This window comes from Atractosteus spatula, chromosome 5 (genome assembly GCF_055471065.1).
Source record: "Atractosteus spatula isolate fAtrSpa1 chromosome 5, fAtrSpa1.hap1, whole genome shotgun sequence".
NCBI lineage: Eukaryota > Metazoa > Chordata > Actinopteri > Semionotiformes > Lepisosteidae > Atractosteus > Atractosteus spatula.
Genome location: NC_142710.1, coordinates 55810908 through 55834062, shown reverse-complemented (window position 1 = coordinate 55834062; position 23155 = coordinate 55810908). Strand labels below are relative to the sequence as shown.

The 23155-nt window shown below is 39.3% G+C and overlaps 2 protein-coding genes across 3 annotated transcripts; one reads left to right on the top strand and one right to left on the bottom strand.

The window, feature by feature from the left end:
* The first annotated feature begins 6216 nt into the window (after window positions 1–6216).
* Window positions 6217–8118, top strand: LOC148835293 (serum amyloid P-component-like). Its single transcript, XM_088917463.1, has 2 exons — window positions 6217–6308; window positions 7007–8118. The coding sequence occupies exons 1-2, from the start codon at window positions 6254–6256 to the stop codon at window positions 7663–7665; spliced, it is 714 nt and encodes a 237-aa protein (XP_088773589.1). The 5' UTR covers window positions 6217–6253; the 3' UTR covers window positions 7666–8118.
* Window positions 8119–8279: 161 nt separating this feature from the next.
* kbtbd12 (kelch repeat and BTB (POZ) domain containing 12) lies at window positions 8280–22948 on the bottom strand. Of its 2 annotated transcripts, none has more exons than XM_088917796.1 (6): window positions 22863–22948; window positions 21168–22313; window positions 20216–20486; window positions 18753–18903; window positions 13123–13320; window positions 8280–12327 (listed from the first exon to the last, which is right to left on the bottom strand). In XM_088917796.1, the coding sequence occupies exons 2-6, from the start codon at window positions 22220–22222 to the stop codon at window positions 12158–12160; spliced, it is 1845 nt and encodes a 614-aa protein (XP_088773922.1). In that variant the 5' UTR covers window positions 22223–22313; window positions 22863–22948; the 3' UTR covers window positions 8280–12157. The 2 variants fall into 2 exon arrangements, with proteins under 2 accessions (XP_088773922.1, XP_088773923.1); XM_088917797.1 differs by lacking the exon at window positions 22863–22948 and adding an exon at window positions 22748–22757.
* Between the last annotated feature and the right edge of the window lie 207 nt (window positions 22949–23155).

The following is a 23155-nucleotide window of genomic DNA, read 5'->3' as shown; positions in this document are numbered from 1 at the left end:
CTGTCATGAAATCAATTCCATTTTTAATCTTATTTTGAAATGTCAGTGTGTATTTTTTGTGCACTGAAATTCTATTTTCTAGGTAACTCATATAGTAATTACTTTTAGTTATTTCATGTATTGGCAAGGTCCTCTGCGGGCTAAATTAACAATGACAGCACTTTGAGTACTTTTAAAAGCCTTTTAAAAATGCACAGAATTTCAGTTAATTAACTCTGCCAAAATGGACGTCATTATTAAGAAAGTCTCATACAATGTCTCTGTGTGAGATTACCCGTATTGCACGATTTATTGCATTTTGCCTTTGACCTCTAAAGGGATTAATATACTTTACATTGTGCAACAAATATTTGTGCTTTGTGATACAGTAAATTAGAACTTTTGCTTATTGTATCATACATTTTTGTTTTTCTCTGCTCACTGTCAAATTTTCAGAATATTTTCTTAGGTCTTCCACAGATCAGTGTCTTATATCAACTGAGTAGAGAGACCCTAATCTGTAGAAGACCAAAGAGAACAGCCCAGTATTCCAACCACATTTATGTCTGCTGCAACCCAGTGTGGACCCTTGAAGAGTTAAATAAATGTTTGAATTTCAAAATATGTTTAATGATTTATGTCAGTGTTTTAAATGTAAATTTGTTCATGGTTCTTTTATCTTCTTAAAGTAACAGTTCAAGTTTCTAATCTGCTGTACACATTTCTTGTTTTACTTGGTAATATGAATTTAAATGCTATTCAAATTCTAATTCTAAAGTAAAAAAGGACTTAATTGCCTAATTTCCTAATATTTCCATAATTTACCAAGGATTAAAAATCTATTGAACTAAAACTTTTATTCATTTTATTTGACCAAATTAAACTGCATGACTAAAATGCAGTTCAGATCTATTTGACTGAAAGTAAGAGTGATTTTAGTCAATTAAACTGAATTGTGACTGAATTGTGATGAAAATGTGACTAAAATCTGACTGTATTTAATAGGCATTTTAATTGACTTAACTATGATTAAATCAAACACTGATGACTAATGCTGGACTAGAAAATAGGCTGAAATCAATGGCTAATTTAAAAAGAGGTAAAACCAACTGTAGGTAGCAGAGTTGTTTTGAGTCATTAATTGCATCCTCTTCAGATGGTTTACGGTATGTAAAATTAGCCACTTTCAAGTTCCTGAATGAAAAATTACAATTTAGGTCACATAAAACATGGTGTAAAATCCCTTTGCAACTTTTATTTTGTTTTCTATTAAATATTTTACTTCAGATAAAATTTATTGAACGTGTGCAGCCAAGGGCTGTAACACAGGAAAAAAAAACATACAATCCCCCCTCTGACACATTAGTTACTGGAAATATTTTAGAAATTCACAGAAGTACGAAAGGATTTCTCTGCTCTCAGATGTTTTAACCCATTTGAGGCATTTCAGTTTTTTTATGTTACCTACAATCATTTTGCAAGATGTTTTGAGCACGTGACCATATGCTGCCAGCTGCACTCTTCCAGTGTTTTATACTCGGCTTCACAAGTTTAGAGTTAAGACAAGTGTGAAACAGCTGGTCTTTAATCTAAAGTAAGCGCTTTGAGTGGAGTGTCCAGAAAAGTGGTATATAAGTGTAAGCAATTATTATTATTATTATTATTATTATTATTATTATTATTATTATTACCCTTGGAGAGATCATTGTGAACAGATGTAGCTGAACGTCAGAGTGCATTTGTTCTGCTGGTTCGCTGCTGTGATTCACATCTAATGAGAAACATTGCAGGGTGGTGCCTGTTGCTTTCTTTCATCAGGAATCCTGGAAGAACCTTTGGTCCCTGGTGAGGTGTTGCGCAATGAACAAAAGGATGATGCAGCAAACAGATCTCTAAAGGGTGCTTAAGTCAAGAAATGTCAAATTGAATGTTTACACACTCTCCAACAGCTTTGAAAAATCATCTGTAACAGTTTTAAGGTTCTCTGTTGCAGGATGCTGGCCATCACTATGACTGAAATGTTATTGTTATTGCTTATTGCCAAAAAGGTCACATTTTGAGAGAACTCCTTAAAAATATCTGATGTTTGGGTACGATATATCCAAGACTGCAAGCGCACTTTTTGAAATGTCTGAGAGAAGACATCCTGAAACTCAACTGTGTACATACAGTAAGATACAGAAGTGCTTACACCTGGGCCTGATCATTTTTATAATGTACACAGTTTTAGAAAGATCTGTAAAGGGTGCTCAAATCAATAAATGTAAAATTGAATGTTTACACACTCTCCAACAGCTTTGAAAAATCACCTGTAACAGTTTAAAAGTTCTCTGTTGCAGGATGCTAGCCATCACTATGGCTGAAATTTTATTGTTATTGCTTATTGCCATTATTTCACTGGTGTACCCAGTGAAAGGCTTTGTGTCTCTCTATCCAAACCCATAGGAGTTTAACATTTTAAAATATTAATATCTCCGTTTACTTTTTTATTTTTGTATAACATGATCCCCTTTTTTCCCCACATCAATTATTTCACATTCAGCATGTTACATTTTTTGCCAAATGTAAAGAAATCACGAAGGTAAAGCATTCATATAACAGACTGTGAAGCTGCGTGACGTTGAAGTCACTGGAAATAGGCATATGCAGTTTAAGAAGAGAGAAAACACAACGTTTTTCTTCACAGCCAAAACGTTGTGTTTTCTCTCTTCTCTTTTCAGCATGGAATAAACAACTATGACTTGTTCCTTTGCAGACTGCGCATGCTGACGCAGCTAATCACCTGAACTTCATTCAGTACCGTATAGTTTAAAACGAGGATACTGTATACGCGCAAAAACAAGCCTTACTCACCCGATTCCAGTCGGCAAGCCGCCAGCAAACAGGACGCACGGAGGACGAAAAGGTCACCATCAGCACACAATTCGTTAATGGGCATGCATAAAATGGAAGCAGCACACGTGTGTGTACCTTCAGTACTTTAGGTCGTCAACGCTGTACGCGCTAGTAAGATTTACTGTAAATATACAGGTTTACGCAGTATATTGTCTGTATGTAAGTGTACTGTCTGGCTCTCTTCCTCCATGTTGTTGCTAGTCTACTTCTACGTTAATGCTAGTTTCCACAGTCAAGGGCCAGTCTATCAACTTGCAGTCTAGTAGTATTGTCATTTGTTTAACTGAACGGGCTGAGCTCAAGTTTTTAAAAACAAGAGTAGGTGGGTGTGAATGGTTGAGAGCTTAAATCGGAGGGAGAACAATTGTGTTGTGTTATTAAAGCTATAGAGTGTTCGATTCTGAATTCCAATATTCATATTAGAAGACAATTTGGTAACTTGTACTAGTTTTTGTTCACTGTTTGCCCTTCGCCTCACCGTTGTGTGTTGTAAATATTCGTTTTTTTTTAATTATGCGCGCTGTAATAAAAGCCTCACGTTTTTTATTGCCGTTCTCCAGAGATCAGTCTCCAGCTGTTTTTTTACGCACCGCCACCATCTTACACTTTGACCCCAGCTATGATTTCACAACCACTATACATGATCTGAAACTTGGAGAAAACTGGTGTGTTTGCTCGGTGTTGTACATCAGCCTAGGAGATCCCTCGAGTTAGCGCCTCAGCAACAGGGTGTAGACATTTTCAAAACCAAAAGCTCAAGCTCCAAGTTTGCAATTTAAAGTTTTCCAGAGCAGAATGACCTAATGTACAGCGTGAGACCTGGGAGTACAGCTATGGCTTCACTCACACAGGCGTCCCCCAGTTGGGAGCAGTGTACTGTACAGTATATTCACAGAGGAGAGGGTGAGCCACACACTCCATAATGCTCTTGGGCTCCTTAAGAGCCATGTGTTTGTACAGGGCAGTTAAAAAACACAGAGGCTTTCTTGGCCCCAGCAATGTCCTGCAAGACTTCTCCAAAATACCATCATGCTAGGATCCCACCTACACTCGAGAGGGAAATTCATCCAACTGTCTGAACAAACACTGTCTGTGGGGTCCAATTTATAAAATTTCAAATTTTGAAAATGGATTCAGGAGTGCAGAGAGAACAGTAAAAAAAGGAGATATTATTCCAGCAACAGCCCTCCAGACTGAATATCAAGATGCAGTTCTATGGTTCTGTAGGTCTACATTTGTCTTATAGTTAGTGTACCATGTTTTCTTTAATGTTTTACTCTAACCATTCAGAATTATTTCTTTAACTGTTGTTATGCCAGGCCTTTAGGTGGAAAAAAGGGGCACAGTGAAGTAATTATTCACAAAATCTGATCAACACTGAAGATTACAGAGATTATTACAGGAGTGAATGATAATGTGGTAATGGGGAAACAGAAAGGAGAACAGCAGGTAGCTGAGATGCACAGGAGAAGCAGTCGGGTCTGGGATGGAGACAGGAGGGGATGATAGGTAGTTAGCAAGTGATGGCATCTGCAAATTGGAACCAGAAGGCTGTGAATGGAGGAAAAAAACCTAAACCATGACCAACCACACACTCTCATTAATGACTCAATGTCAGAGCCCTGAAGGCTAGTTCCTCAGGGCTTAAATAGTGTGCGAGGTTCCAGCCTGATCTCATTAGCAATGGCCCTGATGAGCTCCTTCCATGTGTGGAATGCGCTGTGGTGATTGAGGCTGCTGATGCAGGAGCCCTGGAGCTCATCAGGGCGTCACATCTTGTAAAACAACAACAAAGTGTTTCTATTTTCAGTTGTAATTTATTAACTTCCACACAACTGTTTAGCGACAATTGTGTTTACTTTGAGTTTTAAGCTAAACATAAACTTTGGTAGCATTCTTTTACTGATTCCACTCTTCACTGGCTTTCCACAGCTACATTAGTGTTTGAAAGCAGCAGTAAAACACCTTTGGAAGTTCTAATTTTGCTGTTACAAATATTTACTGTTAGTCACAAAACTATCATGATAAATAAGAAATGCGAATCACTTGGTTCTACAGATGTTTTAAAAATCATGCCCCACATCCTTCAGTCTGAGGCTGACGTTTATGTTGTAAGGCATGTTGTCAGGACAGCCCACAATAAAAGTAAAACTCAAAGATACAAAGCAACCATCAGAGGTTAAATACACTTTCAGGTGGGGGTAGCTGACTGAGTATTCCCCCACCTCCACTATCAATTTCTATCTTAACTGGTTAATGAGTTCCGCAGTGCAGTAAATGATTATCATCTGACCATCCCATGTACCCTCCCAGCTTACATCCTATAATACTCCTCCCTAGTCTTCTTCACCTTCATCACTGGATGAAATAAGTAAGGTTTCCATAGCAACCCCTGGACACTTGTGCCTTAGTGTCCCCTTCTTGAACCTGCAGGGGTAGTACATTCCCCCCTACCAGTCCATACCAACGTTTATTAGTATGTATTACCTACGTACCAACTCTTATCAGGTTGTAGTACCACCATCCACTAGTCCTCTCCATCAAGGTTGTGTTACTGTATATCTCCCTTGATAGTCTAATAAACATATTTTAGATATGCTAGGCAGCTGGTTCAGCAGTATCAGTATACAGTACATGAATATATGGCTTTTCATAGAGCTTTAACCAGAGGCACAAGCTGGGGTGATTCAAAATTATTAATACTAATACTAAAGTGTAGTTACATATATATTAGTATTAATAAAGTAATCAATATTGATTATACGAGAATCAAAAGTTAAACTAATACCTGTAATTATTAATGGTGATTTCAGTATAAATAATTATAATATAAAATGAAATTAAATTATTCCGTCCCTTCAATGTCTTCATTGTCACAATGCCTCATACCCTAAATATGATGCGATGAATTGATCAATGAAAGAAGTCCAAGAAACAATTCAAGTCAAGCAAACATTATTTCATGCCAGGAGACCAATGTGGATTTGCTGCAAATAAGTTTGAAAGGATCTCTTGCAGGTGATTTTGCAAATTTCTAAATCAAGACTTCTAAAATCTAAAAATGAGGCTTTTGAATATTCAAACCTTTCAATAAAATCTTTTAAAATTGTGTTGACATTATATTGCAAAAAAAAAACGGTTTAACTTTTTTGTTACTAGAAACAATAGGTGAAGATAGGATATATCTTAAAGCAGTATACAGTACTGTTTTTTTGTGAAAAAAAGGACTGAAACCTGAGATTTGGTATGGAAGACTTTGGAGAGCAGCCAATGTCTGTCAGCGTACGTGTATATAACTGCTGTAACAAAACCCTTCACATTCACAGACTGCACAGTAAACTAGAAACCCTTTTCATTCCTACAAAAGCAGAGATCCTTGATGGAGAAGGTAGTGTTCCTGTTGGCCTTGCTGGCCTGCGGATCAGGAGAACAAGGTAAGATTTATTGAACCATCCCGGTCTGAGATGAAGATAGATTGCTGCAAATGGGTGAGGAAGCATGAAGCAGTTTTTCGAAAAGTAAAACGGTAAGAATTATTTTTTGTCAGAAAACAATTATCTTCTCATCATTAAATAGGAAGATACTACAGATGGATGAGTTAGAGAGCTGAGTCTTTTAATAATGCATTTGGGTTTTGGGTATCTGCAACAGAATGACAATTAATAGAATACTTCTCACATGTATTCTGTTAAAGTGCTAAAACGTTTAAGTTCTTTGAATTGTTTTGAATTTGCATTTAGGATTATAATGTTTGGATTCTTCATTAACAAGAATTTACTTTATATAAAATTGTTATAAATATTTGTGAAAATATTTGTTTTACAACAAGTCTTTGCTTGTCTCCAGGATTTTCCCGTATTTGGCAGTATTTAAACGTGAAGGGTTTGAGTTTTTATTTTACTTGGAAGCGTGAAGATGTACTGTAATTCTGTGTCAGGATGTCACTTTGTCTCATCATATCTCGCAGTGCAAAGCTTTCAGCAAAGATGGGTTGAAATGAATCACTCTAAAATTTCTAATAGCGTTTACCGTACTGCTACAAAGTTCTTAGTCTTTTTTTAGATTGCCTGTTTGTATTGCCTTGTTTGCAGATTCATTGGCCATTGTTACCCTTCTTGCCTTTTCTGTCCAGATCTTTCGGGGAAAATCCTGGTCTTTCCTGAAGAATCCAAAGCCAACTACGTAAAGCTGGTTCCTAAGAAAGAAGCACCCCTTCGTGCCCTGACAGCCTGCTTTCACTATGCCTCTGATATACAACGCGGTTATTCTCTTTTCTCCTTAGCCACAGAAGAGCAAGATAATGCTTTCCTCATCTTTAAAATTAAATCGGGTGAATATGAAGTGGTGACAAACTCCAAGTCCGTCTTTTTTTATGGTGTGCCAGAGCAGAATGACCTGCAGCGCTGGACACACCTGTGTGTGACCTGGGAGACGGATAGCGGCTTGGTTCAGCTGTGGGTTAACGGGAAGGAGAGCATAAAGAAAGGGGGATCAAGATCAAGTCCCATCAGTGGGAAACCATTTATTGTGCTGGGTCAAGAACAGGGCAGCTACGGAGGCTCGTTTGACAAAAGTCAGTGTTTAGTTGGTCAGATGTCCAATGTCCACATGTGGGATCGTGTCCTGTCTCCTTGTGAAATACAGGATGTTCATTTAGGCACAGGGTTTGATCCAGGGAATATCTTGAGCTGGAAGTCAATGAGTTTTGAGATTACTGGGTACGTGATACTGGATGGCATGACTGACAAGAACAAGTGTCACACCTCATCCTTGGACCCAACAAAAGTTTAAAAAGGGGTTCAATGAAAATGGTCTTAATATGTATCTGAATTTAGTCTTACCGCTCTTTAATGTAACCTTCTGTTGTATGTTGAAGGGTTAAAAATTGTTTCTCTGTAAAGCACGTTCAGAAAAACACCAGCTGCAACATTAAAGTATTGGCTGCTAATAAGACCAGGGGCCTGCAGACACAAAGAGTGCTTGTTTTAAGAATCCCAAAGAATTGTTTTTGTGTAGGAGGCAAATTGTAACTACCTGCTTTTAGAAAACACTGATATAGTTCAATTATGTAGACATCTTCCGATTAAAGTAGAAGTTTGCTTAACCAATAGAAATAAATTTTAAAAATATTGTTTCTTTTTGAGACTTAAGCTCTTTGTATTCCTTATCAAGTAAATTTATAAAAGTTCAGCTGTAACTTTTCTTGTTAGAACCATCGTCCTAAATGCAGGAAGGGTGCTTCTCTTTGGCCAAATATACAATAAACTCCTCTTCTGCTTGACAAAAGGTCTCCAGCGGATTTTTTTACTCTACATACAGTATACAGTTTTTAATTTTTTAATTAACTTTTGCTTCACATGAGATAGCTCCAATATAAGAATAAGGTTATGGAATAGACAATGTTCCACAGTTCAGTTCAGTTTATTTGTTATATGCACAAGTGCAATGAAATGCTTATTTGCACGTGTGCTCCGATACACAGACATTAAGGAATCACCAAAACATAAACACAGAACAGCAGCAGCAAAAACAACAGCAAGTTAAATGACATGCAACTTTAAAAAGGCAGGTCAGCCAAGCAGTGTGAGAAGAGAAAAAAACACATCAGTGTGAGTAGTAATGTAGGTGTAGTAATCGAGATGAGTTTACTCGGTGGTAGGGGTAGAGTTCATTAATCTGACAGCTTGCAGGAAGAAACTGTTTGAATGCTTGGTTTATTTCGTGTATGGCATAGCTCAAAAATTAACACTTTACTTTAGAAATGTATTTCAGAAATAGCTTTCTTTCCAAAAATAGTATTTTTTGTTATTTGCTTTGTGGAAGGGAACAAACAGTTTTGGTCCGCTTGAGACAATGCTACCATTATAATGACATTTTCCGTAGTAAAGACAGTTTTGTGTGGAGCATTATTTCACATGACAAATCTCAACCATAATGATTTTGTTCCGTAAAAACAAATCCAGAAATAATTGAGCAGCATGGTGTCATAAGCATGGTGTCGTTATTTACTTTAAAATTGAATTGTCCAATTTTCCCTCTGGTACAGTATAAATGTCACCCTTCTGCATGAGATCCCCCAAAAATGTATGGCTGTTTCTATGCACACTCCATTTTGGGCCTAGTGTTTTGTCAACATTGTGTTCTGTGTCATTTTTCGGATGGCAGTGTTGTTTTCTTTTCACCTAAACAATTCCTTTAGATACGGCTTCTTCAGTTTTCACAGATAATGAACAACACGTGTGTGTCTGCCTTCTTTTACTTATGAGTTCCTTGGAAGGAGTTATTTTGTCTGTTTTGGGAGAAGCACTGCCGTAACAGTATTGTCTATTGTGGAGTTCTAGGTAATCTGGACACCCTAAAATAGAAGAAATATTATACTCTTTCCACCCATCTTCTAACTGCTCCATCCAATTCAGGGTTATGGAGAAACCGGAGTCTATCCTGGCAAGCACTGGGAGCAAAGCAGGCTACTCACAGCCACAAGCACAAACACACCCACACCAGGGACCTTTCTCCCAGAAGCCAATAACCCTACCAGTATGTCTTCAGACTGTGGGAAGAAACTGGAGAAGCCGGAGGAAACCAACACAGACACGAAGAGAACAATACAATAAAAGATCCACACAAATAGGACCCCTGGTCCACAATTGAAGTATTCCTCAGTATTGTGAGGAAGCAATGCCAACCACTGAGCCACTGTGCTGAACCAATTGTCATCCTTTTGTTTTCTCAATTGGGCGAAACAATGAAAGAAACTCCTTTACCTGCAGAGAGTTATTCAAATGATACAAACTGATGTTAAAACACCACATTTTACATTGCCTTATGGCAGCTGGTCCTATGAATCTCCGACTTGAACGTTAGGTGGTTAGTTTGTAGCGTCAATGTAAAATGCCTTCTTTTTGTTAAACCAAAAGTGTTTTGTCGGAAAACAAGTGCTAGTACTGAGTTTCTCCAGATGGTGGCAGGTATGCGCAAGGCAAAGAGGTGTTACTGTAAAACCAAAAATGCACAACAGAAAACACATGATCTGGAAATCATTGAAAAGAAAAAAATGGTCTCAAAGCAGTATTAATTACAGTCATAGCCATCCATTTTCTAGCAGCTCTGTCCAGTCTGGATCTTATCCCTGCAAGCAATAGGCACAAGGCAGAATACACCCTGGAACTGTCGGCAGTCCATAATAGGGCACACAATCCCACCAGGACCAATTTTCAGGCAGCTAATTAACCTGTACCAGTATGTCTTTGGACTGTGGGAGGAAACTGGAGCACCCAGAGGATACTCAGAAACAATGAGGAGATTGTACAACCTCCTCACACAGAAACTCCACCCCCCCCCAGAATTGAACCCACAGCCCCAGCTCTGAGGCAGCAATGTTAACCACAGTGCTGCCAAGTATTAATTAATATTTTTATGGAAAACCACTGTGAAATAATCGGACCATTATTTAAAAAAAAAGGTCTTCTGAGAGCAAGTGAAGTGGGGAACTGAGGAATAGTTAGAGATCTTGTCTAGTCCTGTGTCACAATCTCTGACAAAGAAGGTATTATGCAGAATACTGTGACCAATTTGTACTCACATAGGTACTGTTCATTGCTTTGCATCTGGATTTTACATTAAGAAAAGTGAGGTTCACAACTAGCTTTGAAGTTTTGTACTGGAGTACCATATCAAAGAAACAATGCTTATATTTAACAAGTTAACCTGAATAAAAACTCTCTTAGGATTTGCACAAAACACCTTACATTATCACATTAATTTTCTCCTGACGTGTTTCTTGGGTTTAAGTGTCCTGCACAAATATAATTAACATATTGTTAATTGGCCAAGATAAGGAAAGAAGTCTTAATATTTAATGCTTAAGATATTCAATACTTCAGGTGTTTCATGCATTAAGGACCATGTGGAGTGGAATCTCCAATATATGAGCTTTCTACAATACTTGTAATAGAATTATACAACGGGATGAGTAATCCAATTACTGTATACTTCAGCGATAATTGGTATCATTTTGTAAAACCAACATACTGCTGGTACATTTCCTCCAAAGCAAAATATAGAAAAAAGAACCTAAGCATTTTTTCTGTGAGTAACTACACAGCACATCTAAAATTGTCAGAGATGCCAGTCCATGCCTGGTCAGACACACAAACACTCACACCAGGGCCAATTTCCCAGAAGCCAATTAACTTACAGTACCAGTATGTGTTTGGACTGTGGGAAGAAATTGGAGCACCTGGATAAACCAATCCAAACATGGGGAGAACATACAAACTCCACACAGTTAGCACCGTGGTTCATATCTTCACCCAAGAGCCCCAGGTCTGTGAGGCAAGAGAACATACATCTTACATCTCATTTCCCTGAATGCTAGAGCTCTTATAACATTAATAGCCGTGAGATCTCCGTATTCTGGAATCTCAGTTTGGTGGATAGGCAGTGCTCCAGTCCTTTTGCAGATGAAATGACACAAAGCACAATTTAGAGCAATTTTCAAGTATGCTGAGATGTTTCTGACTTTTTTTCATAGCAAGGTTGAATTCAAGATTGGCGGATGTGGACATTTCTTCATGTGTTTCCTAATCATGCATGGTAAATAAAAGTTAACCGACTTTTTGTGGCAGTGAAATTTTTGCGGAAGAAAATGTTTGTCCTTCCCATGAAAAAAATGCAGCTTCAGTGTCTGGGAATTTAAATATGTAATGAGACCAGGGAGAGGAAAAATCTGTGACTGTCATATGTTTGAATTGTGGTCTGGGATAGAGGTTTAAATCACCAGGAAAACATAAAAAATGTTAAATATTCCTCTGTTTAAGCACTTTGTAGCATTTCACACAGTTCAAGCATTATTTACTGCACCTATGCTAACAGAAAATATTGAAGCTGCAGTAAAGGTTTTGATTTGCAGAGTTTCCATTCATTAGCAGCTATTACAGAACCCATTAACTTAATTTACCTTGCTTTAAAAAGCTATCACACTTCATTCATGCCACCTCTTCCCAATTAGCACAATATTGCATCATAACCCGAATCGCTAACAGCAGGACTCCGAGGACACGGCTTGGCTCTGTTCTCAATCTCTTGTAAAAACAGCACGGTGTTTTAATGTGAAATCTATGATACGGCCACAGAATTCAAGCCAGCGAATTAGGAGCGATCAAAAACGGCAAGCTAATTTCCCCTGTTCGCTTTTCAGAACGCACTATGGACATAAATCCAGCCTGTCCTGCATTGTCTGCCTCTGTCCGTCTTCTTTGACCCCTGTGAGTGGGGAGATCCCTTACTGCTCCAACAGGTCAGTAGGAGGTGGAATGAGGTCCCGGGGGTTCAGTTTGGCTACCAGACACACGTCATAGCTGTCGTGCATGAGGACGCCATGGGCCACCACGTTCCACTGGTTGTCCCAGGGATCCAGCTCCAGGATGTCCTTGGTGATGACCTCATGGCGATCTGTCAGAACACACAGCCCCGTGTTATCGACAACGTACCAGCACACATGCCGGCAAGCCAAGGCAGGGCATAGCCCATCCTGCTCAACACACGGTCTTAAAAAAGAATGTTCCAAACGCAAAATGTTTCTTGCACTTTCTTTGCTATGCAGATGTGACTGAAGCCAGCGTGATCTGACATGCTACTTGGGCCTTTTGGTGCTCAGGGATGAAAAATGGGGCTGAAGTTTTCCCCCGATCCTGTGCATTTTACCCACACTGTCAATATAAAAGAAGCTCTGGAAAAGTTGATTAGTGTGTCTTGTATTTTACACGGCCATTTCTCTAGTTTGTAGTTTTATCTTTGTGTGGTTCGGATGTCTCTTACCTAAACAACAGTATTTTTTAGATAAGAGACAACTGACAAATTGCAAACACACAAATGACAAAACATACTGTTCCTGTTTTACGGAAAAAAGAATCATTACTCTTACACTTCACACCACTTCTTTGTTTAAGTCATATGCCAGCCAGAAGAAAGCCATTCAGTGTATTACAAATAATCCACAGTTAAGATACATCTTAGACTGCCTCGTGCAGTGCCTCTTAGAGTACAAGCATATCTTCATTTGGAGAAAGGAGTCCATTCTTGCAATGTGGTTGAAGCTCATTTTCAGAACTTGTGAAACAAACATGCCTGACCGGAAGAAGACTTTGGGAGCAAGAGACATGAATAGACACAGGCAGGTCTTTGCGCTGTGTTTTATTCAGTCATGTGAGAGAGGATGCTGGCGCGAGGAGGCCGAAAATGGCTTACCTGCCCCATTGTAGGCTCCGCACACATACAGCTTGCCTTCTACCACGCCAGCATTGGTGGCATTGGTTCGCAGGGAGAGGAGGGGGGAGGGCAGCGGGGGGCCTTCTCTCCAGAAGTCCCCATCGGGGTTGTAAATCTCCACGTTGTCAAGGCAACGCCGAGCCTGGCCGTGATCCGCCCCAAGACACCCAATACCGCCTAAAATAAGAGGCAACACCAACACCAACTGAGCTGCAGCCAGGTGAGGGGCTCCTGTTGCTGAGTGGGAGGGTACTGACCCAAGGACACTGGTCTGACACCGGCAGCTGGCGAATACAAGCTAATACTTGTTTCTAACTGCTGGGTAACAACTCAGGTCCTTTTTTTTCTACTTATATATAGCTTTCAACTGATTCCAATCCAAAGCAGGCTCTTCATTAATTTTTTTAGAAAAGCAGGCCTCAGCTGTCACAAAAAACAATTGCCCTCGAGTCCCTATAGCTCCAAATGGTCTTCTGGCAATGATTATATTCCATTGCTTTTTTATACTTCTTTCTTAATGAGAATTGCTTGACAAGGACCTTCTGAAGGACACATTTGTCAGCAGCGCATGTTAAAGTTAAACGTTTATTAAAAATGTTAACGGAACATCTGTGACTCTTTCTTCACTGTAATGTAGCTTCATATTCTATTTTGTATATGATATGCCTGTGTTATTTATGATTTTTCCTTCTGTTCTTATAACTTTCCGTCTTTCCGTTGTACTGCATCACTGTTATTTCAAGCGCAACACAAGAAATTCCTAACAACCCAAAGCGCTGTTTTGACTTCGATATTATACTGTATACTGTATATAAAGGTATGCTCCAGCCTGCAATGACCTTGATTTCCACTAGGAGAGCTCTCACATTTGCAAGCCAAAGAAAAGGGACTTTGGAGTAACATCAGCCAGCTGTTGAGGAGGCCGATAAGATGAAAGGCAAGGCTTTGCTGGACCATATCTTGAGACTGGATAACATTTCAGTGAATTTCATGTACTTCATAGCCCTCAGACTACTTTGCTTATTATTTATTTTGTCAATAATCTCAACAATAAGCAGAAGGCACCCTAAATATGCACGACGTAGGTAATCTAGCTGACAAAACGCAGTCTTGGACTTTATATCGCCTATTTTCTGTGTTGGATTGTGGAGGGCTTTACTAACACAACACCATTTTACTGATTTTACAGTTTTATTGGCAAATCTTTGGTGTTTTCATAATATACCGGACCTCAGATAAATTAATAAATAGCATTTAAGGTTTTTCTAAAATATTAATTAATAGCAGCATGTTTTCATACATCTTTAAAGCAAATGCCAAGAGGAGAAACTAACATAGAGCATACTTGGAATCATTTCACAATTGTTCCTTCAGCACTATAATTCCCAGTCTTTTTCAGTCACCCTTTCCAACTGTAGCAGGAGCTACTGTAATTTCAACATATTTTTTTCATTTTATCTTCATTTATTTTACTAGGAGTTTTCCTTCCCAGCTCGGAAGAATGAACAGTTTTTCAAAATCATTATGCAAGTGACCTACTTCCCAGATTATTATGTAAATTACAGATTATTATGTAAAAAACTATTTTGCACTCATACCGTGGAATCGATTTTAATACCATTGTCATCTCAATGTGGCACCTACAATAATTCTTTGGAATTGTTGCCTTCTTGTGTGTTTGTTTCTCATCTTTAAATGTTTTATATTTTTAAGAAGCAAATCTGAACAAACTGTTTTTATTACACATAAAGAGGACTTGCTTCTAAAACATTTATGCTGACTAATATATACTGACATGCAGATTTGTAAACAAAGAAAATAATCTGATCAACAGGAGTAACATTTACATATCTCCTTCCAATATAAGGAACTCAAGGCTTCTCACCTTAAAAATCTATTGTTGAATAATATAGTTGTATACCTACAGTATATGTCAATAGTAAAAATGTACATTGATCTATAGAGAAAAGTTCAGTTTTTTTTTATTGTTCCTTTAAAAACATAAACACTTTAAGGTTGGTCTTTTTACGGTTTACCAAATACAACTGATTCAAAACGAGATTTGCCCCCTTAAATCTCTTTGAAACATTCTGTCAGTGCTGTGGTATTTGGATTTTTCCTAAAATTGTTCTAAAAAAAATGTTATGAGATCAGTACTCGAGTTATGACAGCGTCAAATCAAAAACTGCTTAGCAAACAGAATTGTCTTTTTTTCCTTCAATGCATTCTGTTGGCTTAGCACTGACCTTGGTGAGTAGAATACAAAACAGATGTTTACCCTGGATTTTCAAAACAGAACCTTGTAATAACTGGCTACTAATTAAATTGAACACTTTAGAAAGTATGAAGTTATTCTTTCATAGTTATTTTTATATTATTCAAAAATCTATATTTCATTGAGTGCTTTTCTGCTACGGTTGTTATAGTTATAATTACACACAAACAATACAGTATAACTTGTTTTGTAAGCATATTTCTTCTCTAAATCTTTCAATTCATTATATATGGGGAGGCATTAAAAATGCAATAAATATGATTACAGTAGATCTGATACTCATTTATTGCCTTTTTCGTGCTTCTCGGTTAAGTGCTAAAATAGACTGGCACTGCACTGCTGATTGAGGGATGCTCTTTCTTGGCAGGCGTGTTTATGTTTAGCTATTTGATCGTTAAGACAGGATTTCAGCATAAACTCACTTCCTAAGAAACATTCTTCTTTTCAGTAGAGAATAATGTTGATTTGATTAATCTAATTAGTTAGATTATTCTTTCACTCTAATGCAAACAGTTCTTTTCAGTCGTCTGTCAAGTCTGTACACTGGAAATGAACTTCTTTCCTTTTGGCTTATACATTTGACCCAATTGCTGTACACTTGAAGCAGGGACAGAACGTTGTGTTCATGTGGGAGTTCTTTCAGTACTAGGGTGGCCAGTCGTAACCAAGTTGTCCCCAGCTAGTACCCCTGTAGTCTGTTTTATTCCAAGATTGTCTGAATTGGTCCAGTATTTTCCCTACACAATAATCCCTTTTACAGCCTGACCCTATCAAACTATTTGCATTCCTGGGAAAATCCTTAGCTTAGAAAAAGAAAAAAAAAACAGGACAAACAATCTAGTTATTTATTCAAAGTATTTCAAACTCTACGCCAGCTGAACCCTTCTTGGAGCACCTGCTCTTTTAATTATGTATCTTAATTAGTTTCACAGTCGTTTTTGGGTATAATGTGCCTGTAAGACCTTCATTTTCAGGCTGTACTGTAGTTTAATTTCAGTACCTCAAACACTAGGTCCTCTGTTTCCTGCACAAAACCCGAGACAAAAAAAATGTCTGCTACCATGGACTGTATGCAGGAAACCGTTTCTGCATGTCACAATTCAGCTAATCAGTTCTAAAGAAAGAAGTGAACAAACTGTTGTAGAGATCAAATAAAATAAAATGTCTTTGATACCAGGAATACATAATACTGGTGGGTTCTGGCCTCTTTTAAGAATTTACATAGCAATCACTCAAACCTTTACCCTGTACCATACAAGACTAAATAATAACTGCTACAATGCCTCAATCCAAAACCTTTCATTTAATTCTGTCAAGCCATATTTAGCAGACATATATTTTTTGTTTTATGGTTGTTTTGTAAATAAATAAAAAAAACAAATAAGGCAATAATGGATTCACATTCACATGGGGGAAGAGGATATTTGGAGTTTTAAGTTCTTGTTATGAGGGCTTCACCAAAGCAAACGAAATCTGAAATGGAGCATCTGGAGGGGTTTTTTTTAGAGAAAGGGGATTTCTGAAAATCAGGTCATGAAGTAAATATGAGAATTCTAACTAAAGTTTATACTTTGATACTGTGCCAGATTGGAAATGTGTAAAGCAGATATCGAAGGGCATATACAGTTGTGAGAAAAAGTTTGAAATCATCTATTTTCTTGCATTAATTGCTCCTGAAGTGTGATCTGATCTTCACTGTCTGTCATAATAATAGATAAACACAATCTAATCAAATTACACACAAACAATTGTACTTTTTCATGTCTATATTGATCACATTGTTTGAACATTCACTGTCTATATTAGACAAACTATGCACACCTAAAATAATTACCTCTATTAAGGTGATAACTGGAATCAGGAGTTCCAATCAACGAGTTTGATGAGGTGTTTGAGGTGCCTGCCCTACAAAAATCCCACAAAGGTTGGTTACCAACCTGCTGTTCACAACACAGATCTGTTGAAGTAAAACATGCCCTGATCAAAAGACGTTTCAAAGGACCTAAGAAAAGGAGTTATTGATGGCTCATAAGTCTGGAAAGGCTTACAAAAGCATTTTTAAAGACTTAGGTAGATAGTGCCAGGCAGATGGAAAATGGAAGAAATTTTGTATCATTGCTATTTTCCCTAGGAGTGGTCGTCCAACAAAAATCACTGCAACAGTAAGACGTACAATGCTCAAGGAGGTGACAAAGAACCCCACACTAACAGCTAAGGATCTGCAGGTACTGTATGTCTTGTGCTGGCTAATGTTCATGAGTCTGCAACAAGAGGAACAAGAGTGGTGAGCGTGGGAGGATACCACAGAGGAAACCATTGTTCTCCAAAAAAACACACTGCCGCTGTCTCAAGATTCCAATGACCACTTGGATGTTCCACAATGTTACTGGCACAATGTTAGGCAATGTTATATTTGGAGGAAACAAAACACTGCATACCAATACAAAAACCTCATCCCAAACATGAAGCAAGGTGGTTTGGGGCTGCTTTACTGCCTCAGGGCCCAAACGGCTTGCAATCATTGAGGGACCAATGAACTCCAAATTGTATCAGCAAATTCTACAGGTGAATGTCAAGGTATCTGTCTGGGATCTGAAGCTCAGTAGAAGCTGAGTCATACAGCATGACAATGATCGTAATCGCAGGAGTAAATCTAATGATTGAAGGGCTTAAATAAAGGACATTTTGCATTTTGGAACGGCCAAGTCAAAGTCCTGACCTTAACTCAAATGAGATGCTGTGGCATGACCTGTAGCAAGCTGTTCACGCAAGACATCCAAAAAATATCAATGAACTGAAACAGTTCTGTAAACAGAACCAATATAGAGCAATGATCAGCAGCTACAGGAAACATTTGGTTGAGGTCGCTGCTGCTAGAGGAGGTTCCATACTGCACTTTTTCCAAAATGAACAAATGTTTGTGTGTTATTTGTTTAATCAGATTGTGTTAATCTATTATTACGACTTAGATCAAAGATCATACTTTAGGAGCATTTAATGGAGGGATATACTGTAGATGAGTCCAAAGGGTTCACACAACTTTTTCTCACAACTATATACATACAGTATATTTATATACAGTATATATACAGTATATATATCACTGTTTTTAAAATCGTACAGTATACATTCACAATCTGGCAGTACAAAGACATGGGACCTGGAAAATGACATAAGGCAAGCTTTGTCACAAAAACAGATTGACAAGATGTTAATGGACAATTTAAGCTTTGAGCCAACACATGTTTAAAAATCACAGTGGCCACTATGCGCAAAGCTTTCAAAATCAGTACGAGCTTTATTTCAAGGTGGGCTTGGAAGTTTTCTCGCTCACCCAGGACGTAGATTTCCCCGTTGACCGCGGCTGTGCTGCAGCGGTACTTGGAGTACGTCATGGAGGCCCGCTCCGTCCATTTGTCCTTGACGGGGTCGAACTCAAACACGCGATGGCTCAGTCGGTCTGGCTCATCATCTGGACGATCTCTCTGCAGAGAACGACAGGTTGCTAAAGAATTGGCATTTATAAATTGACTTCATTACTCTGGTCTCCCCCTCACTGATAGCTGGTGTGTGGGAAGCGTACTGGTGCACTTTGGCTGCCGTCACATCACCTAGGTGGGGCTCTACACTGGTGGTGGTGGAGGGGAGTCCCCATTACCTGTAAAGCGCTTTGAGTGGAGTGTCGAGAAAAGTGCTATATAAGTGTAAGGAATTATTATTGTTATTATTATTATTATTATTATTATTACTAAGTGGGACACAAAGAACATAATCTAAAGCCATAAATGAGTTGCTTGATGCAGACAACATTTAATATGATCAGTTTACACTGTCCTAAAATTGACACACCTCTCTCGCTGCCCAGTCTTGCTGTGACTGGTCTCTGTCTCGTACAGTATTTTTACTGTAAGAATCCAGGCATTTATTAACAATGACAAAATGTACTAGAAGTACAGTATCTGACCAAAGAGTATTATTGTTTTTTTTGCTTCAGCATATCCCCCAGACAACAAGAAACTCAGTTCCTTGGGTGTTTTTGAGGTATATCATGTTTCTTTCTCGACTCTTATGTAACAGTCTTTGTTTGCTTGTATCTCAACCTGGGAAAAGAAGAAACTTTGCAGAGCCTAGCATAAACACAAATGAGAAAGCCCTCCAGTACAGCTTCCTTGTTTAGATTTGCTGCCTCCACAAGGAAACTGCTTCAAGACTCCCTTTTAAATTCAAGGATTTTTTTTGGCTGTAAGATTCTGCACTGTGCATAATTAAGCACTTCCTTAGAAACTGTTTTGAGCAATGCTGTTTACATGGCCCTGACATCTGAACATCAGAATGGCTATGGGAGGAGGCCATTATGCTCCGAGTTCTCAACTGGTTCTATTTTTGTCGCATGAACTGTACGGTTCACACTATGAACAAACCCTAACCCCTGGTCATACTGGAAACGTCTCCCAGTTGCTAATCAAGTCTAGAGTGGCTGTCTTTGGGAAGTGCATGGATACTGGAGTATCTGATACAGTCCCACCTCCACAAACATACAGAGGCCACAAAACCTCCACATGGGCCATCTGTCAAAAGCCAAAACAGACTTCAGAACCCGGGAACAGTGAGGCTGCAGTGATACAGGTCATGCTGACATGCTGCCCATTAAACTGTGTTATAGTCACAATGTTAGGAAACGAGCCCTAAGCTGCCTGGATTCTACTACAGTGAGGAACCAGACAAAACTACCAAAAGCGAAATGCTCAGCACAAACTGGGCACATGCAAGCATAGAGTGAGTTTATTCATACTGTACCTGCGGAGTCCACCCTCCCAGTACGTACAGCTTGTTTTTGAGGGTGACAGCAGCATGACACGCCAGTGGAATGGGCAGTGGAGGAGAGCTTCTCCACTGGGTGCCCTCCATGGAGAATTTCTGCACACAGTTTGTGACCACGTACTGGTTCTTCAGCTTCATCTGACCCCCCAGGAGATATAAATTAGTCTCCAGTGTGCCCAAGGCATACATCTCCCGATACTCTGCAGAGCACAGCTTCTCCCAGCAGCCTCGTGATTTAATGAGATACCTGTGTCATGGATACAGGCAGACAAAAAGCAATCAAGTTTGAAAGTGTAACATTTAGAGAAGGATTCTCTAGATCAGTTGTTTGCAGTCTATCAATTTACAATTTGGATGTTATATGTGTTATATATTACAATTAAACTATTTTCCTTTCTGAATCGCAGAGTGGGAGTTAAAGCAATTAAAAATGCATTCATTTCAAATTGGCCCCAATAACACATCTTAATCCATAGTAGCTCTCTGGCTGGTTTCCCAGTTGTACTGTTAAAGCTAGATGATAAGATTCTTGAATGAACAAGATTCTAAGAATCAGGGAAGCAGGACAATCAGACATAAAGACCTTTACTGTATATTTTTAATTCCTGGATAAAGCTACACAGTACAAATATCAAAGGAGAACAACAAATCACCTCATATTTTAAGTTCATTCCTCAAGAGTTTGACAAGATTTCAGTCAGACCAGTGGTCTTGCAATATATTTAGGAAGCATTAACCATTTTTTTTTTATCTGAGATGTGTCTTTAAAGAACAACAATACAGTAACATTACTGTACTATTACTTTGTCAAGAAATATGTGACATCCTGTTCTTGTCAGGCTTTTTTCTATCAATCACTCACACATTCTTAATCACACAAAGTCAACCGGTTGCAGGAAACAGCCGTGCAGCTGAGGAATTTACAGACCTGCAGATTTCCACATTCCTGCTCTTCTGCCTCGATAGTCTGAGAGCCCCCGCCTCTCCGGCCACCACAATGTCATTGTTCTCCATTACCACTCCCGCGCAGACAGAGCCTAGTGCTTCCCCGTACCGGGGGGAATTCATGAAGTAGGTTCTCTTGGTGGTGGGAGCATAACAGAAACTGAAATCGGCGTAACTCCCATGCCTGGATTTAATTCCCAGCCCGTTGTTCCCAATGCAGAGCAAGAGGTCTGTTGTTTCCATTCCGTAACGCAGGTGGAGAGACCGAGGCAGCCCGGCCTTCTGCGCGAACTCTAGAGCTTCGGTGATCATGCTGTAGCACTGCGAGTTGCAAAGGAGGGCTGTGTTTCTCTTCAGGGCCTCTCGGAGGAAGTCGGGGCTCACCAGGACCAGCCTCACTTGCTTCAAGAGCTCCAGGGCATGCTCCGCACGCGGGTTTCTGTCATAGTTGACCCAGCGGAGAACCACATCGAGGACGCTCTCCTCCCGGGAAACGTTCAGGTCGTCGGAGCCTATCAGGGCCAGCAGCTGGTGGGAGTCCACCTCCAAGATCTCCTCGTGTAAGCAGACCTCGGCGAAGTGCTGGTACAAGTACTTCTTTGCCTTCTCTGCCAGATCCTCGGCCCCGAGGAGCTTGGCATAGTGGTACACGCCCACACAATTGGAGGCGTCCATGTGGTCCACCATGTATTTTTGGCAGCTTTTGAAGACATCCTCCATTTGGAGTAAAAAAGCCGCGGTGGACACAGACTGGACATTAGCATTGGAGAGCAGCAGCTCCGAGCTGTACATGTAACTCAAGATGATAGACAGGCTGTCTGGTGTGGCATCCTGAAGAATCACCTCCCTCTTACTGCACTCCTGCAACCCGCAGGTGAACATGACCTTGAAATAGGGGCTGAATGCAGAGAGAACGAGGCGATGGCATGGGAAACTCACCCCTTCTGCCACCAAAACCACGTCAGTCAGTTCGTCCATCTCCTTCATCTTGTTGATGTGGCCCAGCAGTGCGAGACTGTGTTTAGCCCTGCAATCCATCACAGTATACAAGGGACAAGGGCTTAATTTGTAAGGAGCCGCACTTACGAAGAAAATGCACCTCACAAGGACAGGTTTCACTACCTGGAAGCTAGACAAAGAAAAAACAGCATGTGTCAATTCAAATGAAAAGTTGTACATTTATAATTTTCTAGAGACAGCAACCACAACATCAGCTAGTCCGCAGCTTCCTCTCAGTGATTTAAAAACTGATGCTAGGAGCTGAACTTTTTGCATGTAATACTTTCAATGGAAATTAACATATCAAACTGTTCTCAGACCTGATCTCAGCAATGCTACTACGTAATCAAACTGTACAAAACGAAATTGATTTTTTGAAAATTAATTCCTTTTCAGGGCTCTGGCATAATCGATTTTAACCCGACATTTCAACTTTCCCGATTAAAAATGGCTTAGCCTTTTCTGTTTTATTTTTCTTTTACAGAACGGGAAAAGCACAGGAATCAAAATCAAACAGACCGATATAAACGAGATGTAATGTTTAAAAAAACACGGTGCCCTTACTTAAGATGGCCCCGTTTTCCAAGGTGAGCTTTTTAACGCACTGTTTATAAAGAACCACTACATGAGCCGAAACATGCACGCGTTGCTGTCTATAATTAGCAGTACTGTACCGTACCCAAAATGTTCAAAGGGATTTTTTGTTTTTAGACGCAGAAGCTAACCCGAAGCGAACATTTCCCCCCTGGCAAATTATAACACACTGACTTACTCGAGAAAGCATTAGGACTATTACTGTTTTCACACTAGCAAGATAGCTGAACTTGGCCAAGTAACCACGCTCACTTGCCTGCAGTGAAGTTTAAAATAGATTACATCTACAACACATGACAAACAACTAGTGGGCCAACAACACCACCAACTACTGTATGTCCGACGTCGATCGTTGTTATTTAACAAATGCGATTTTAA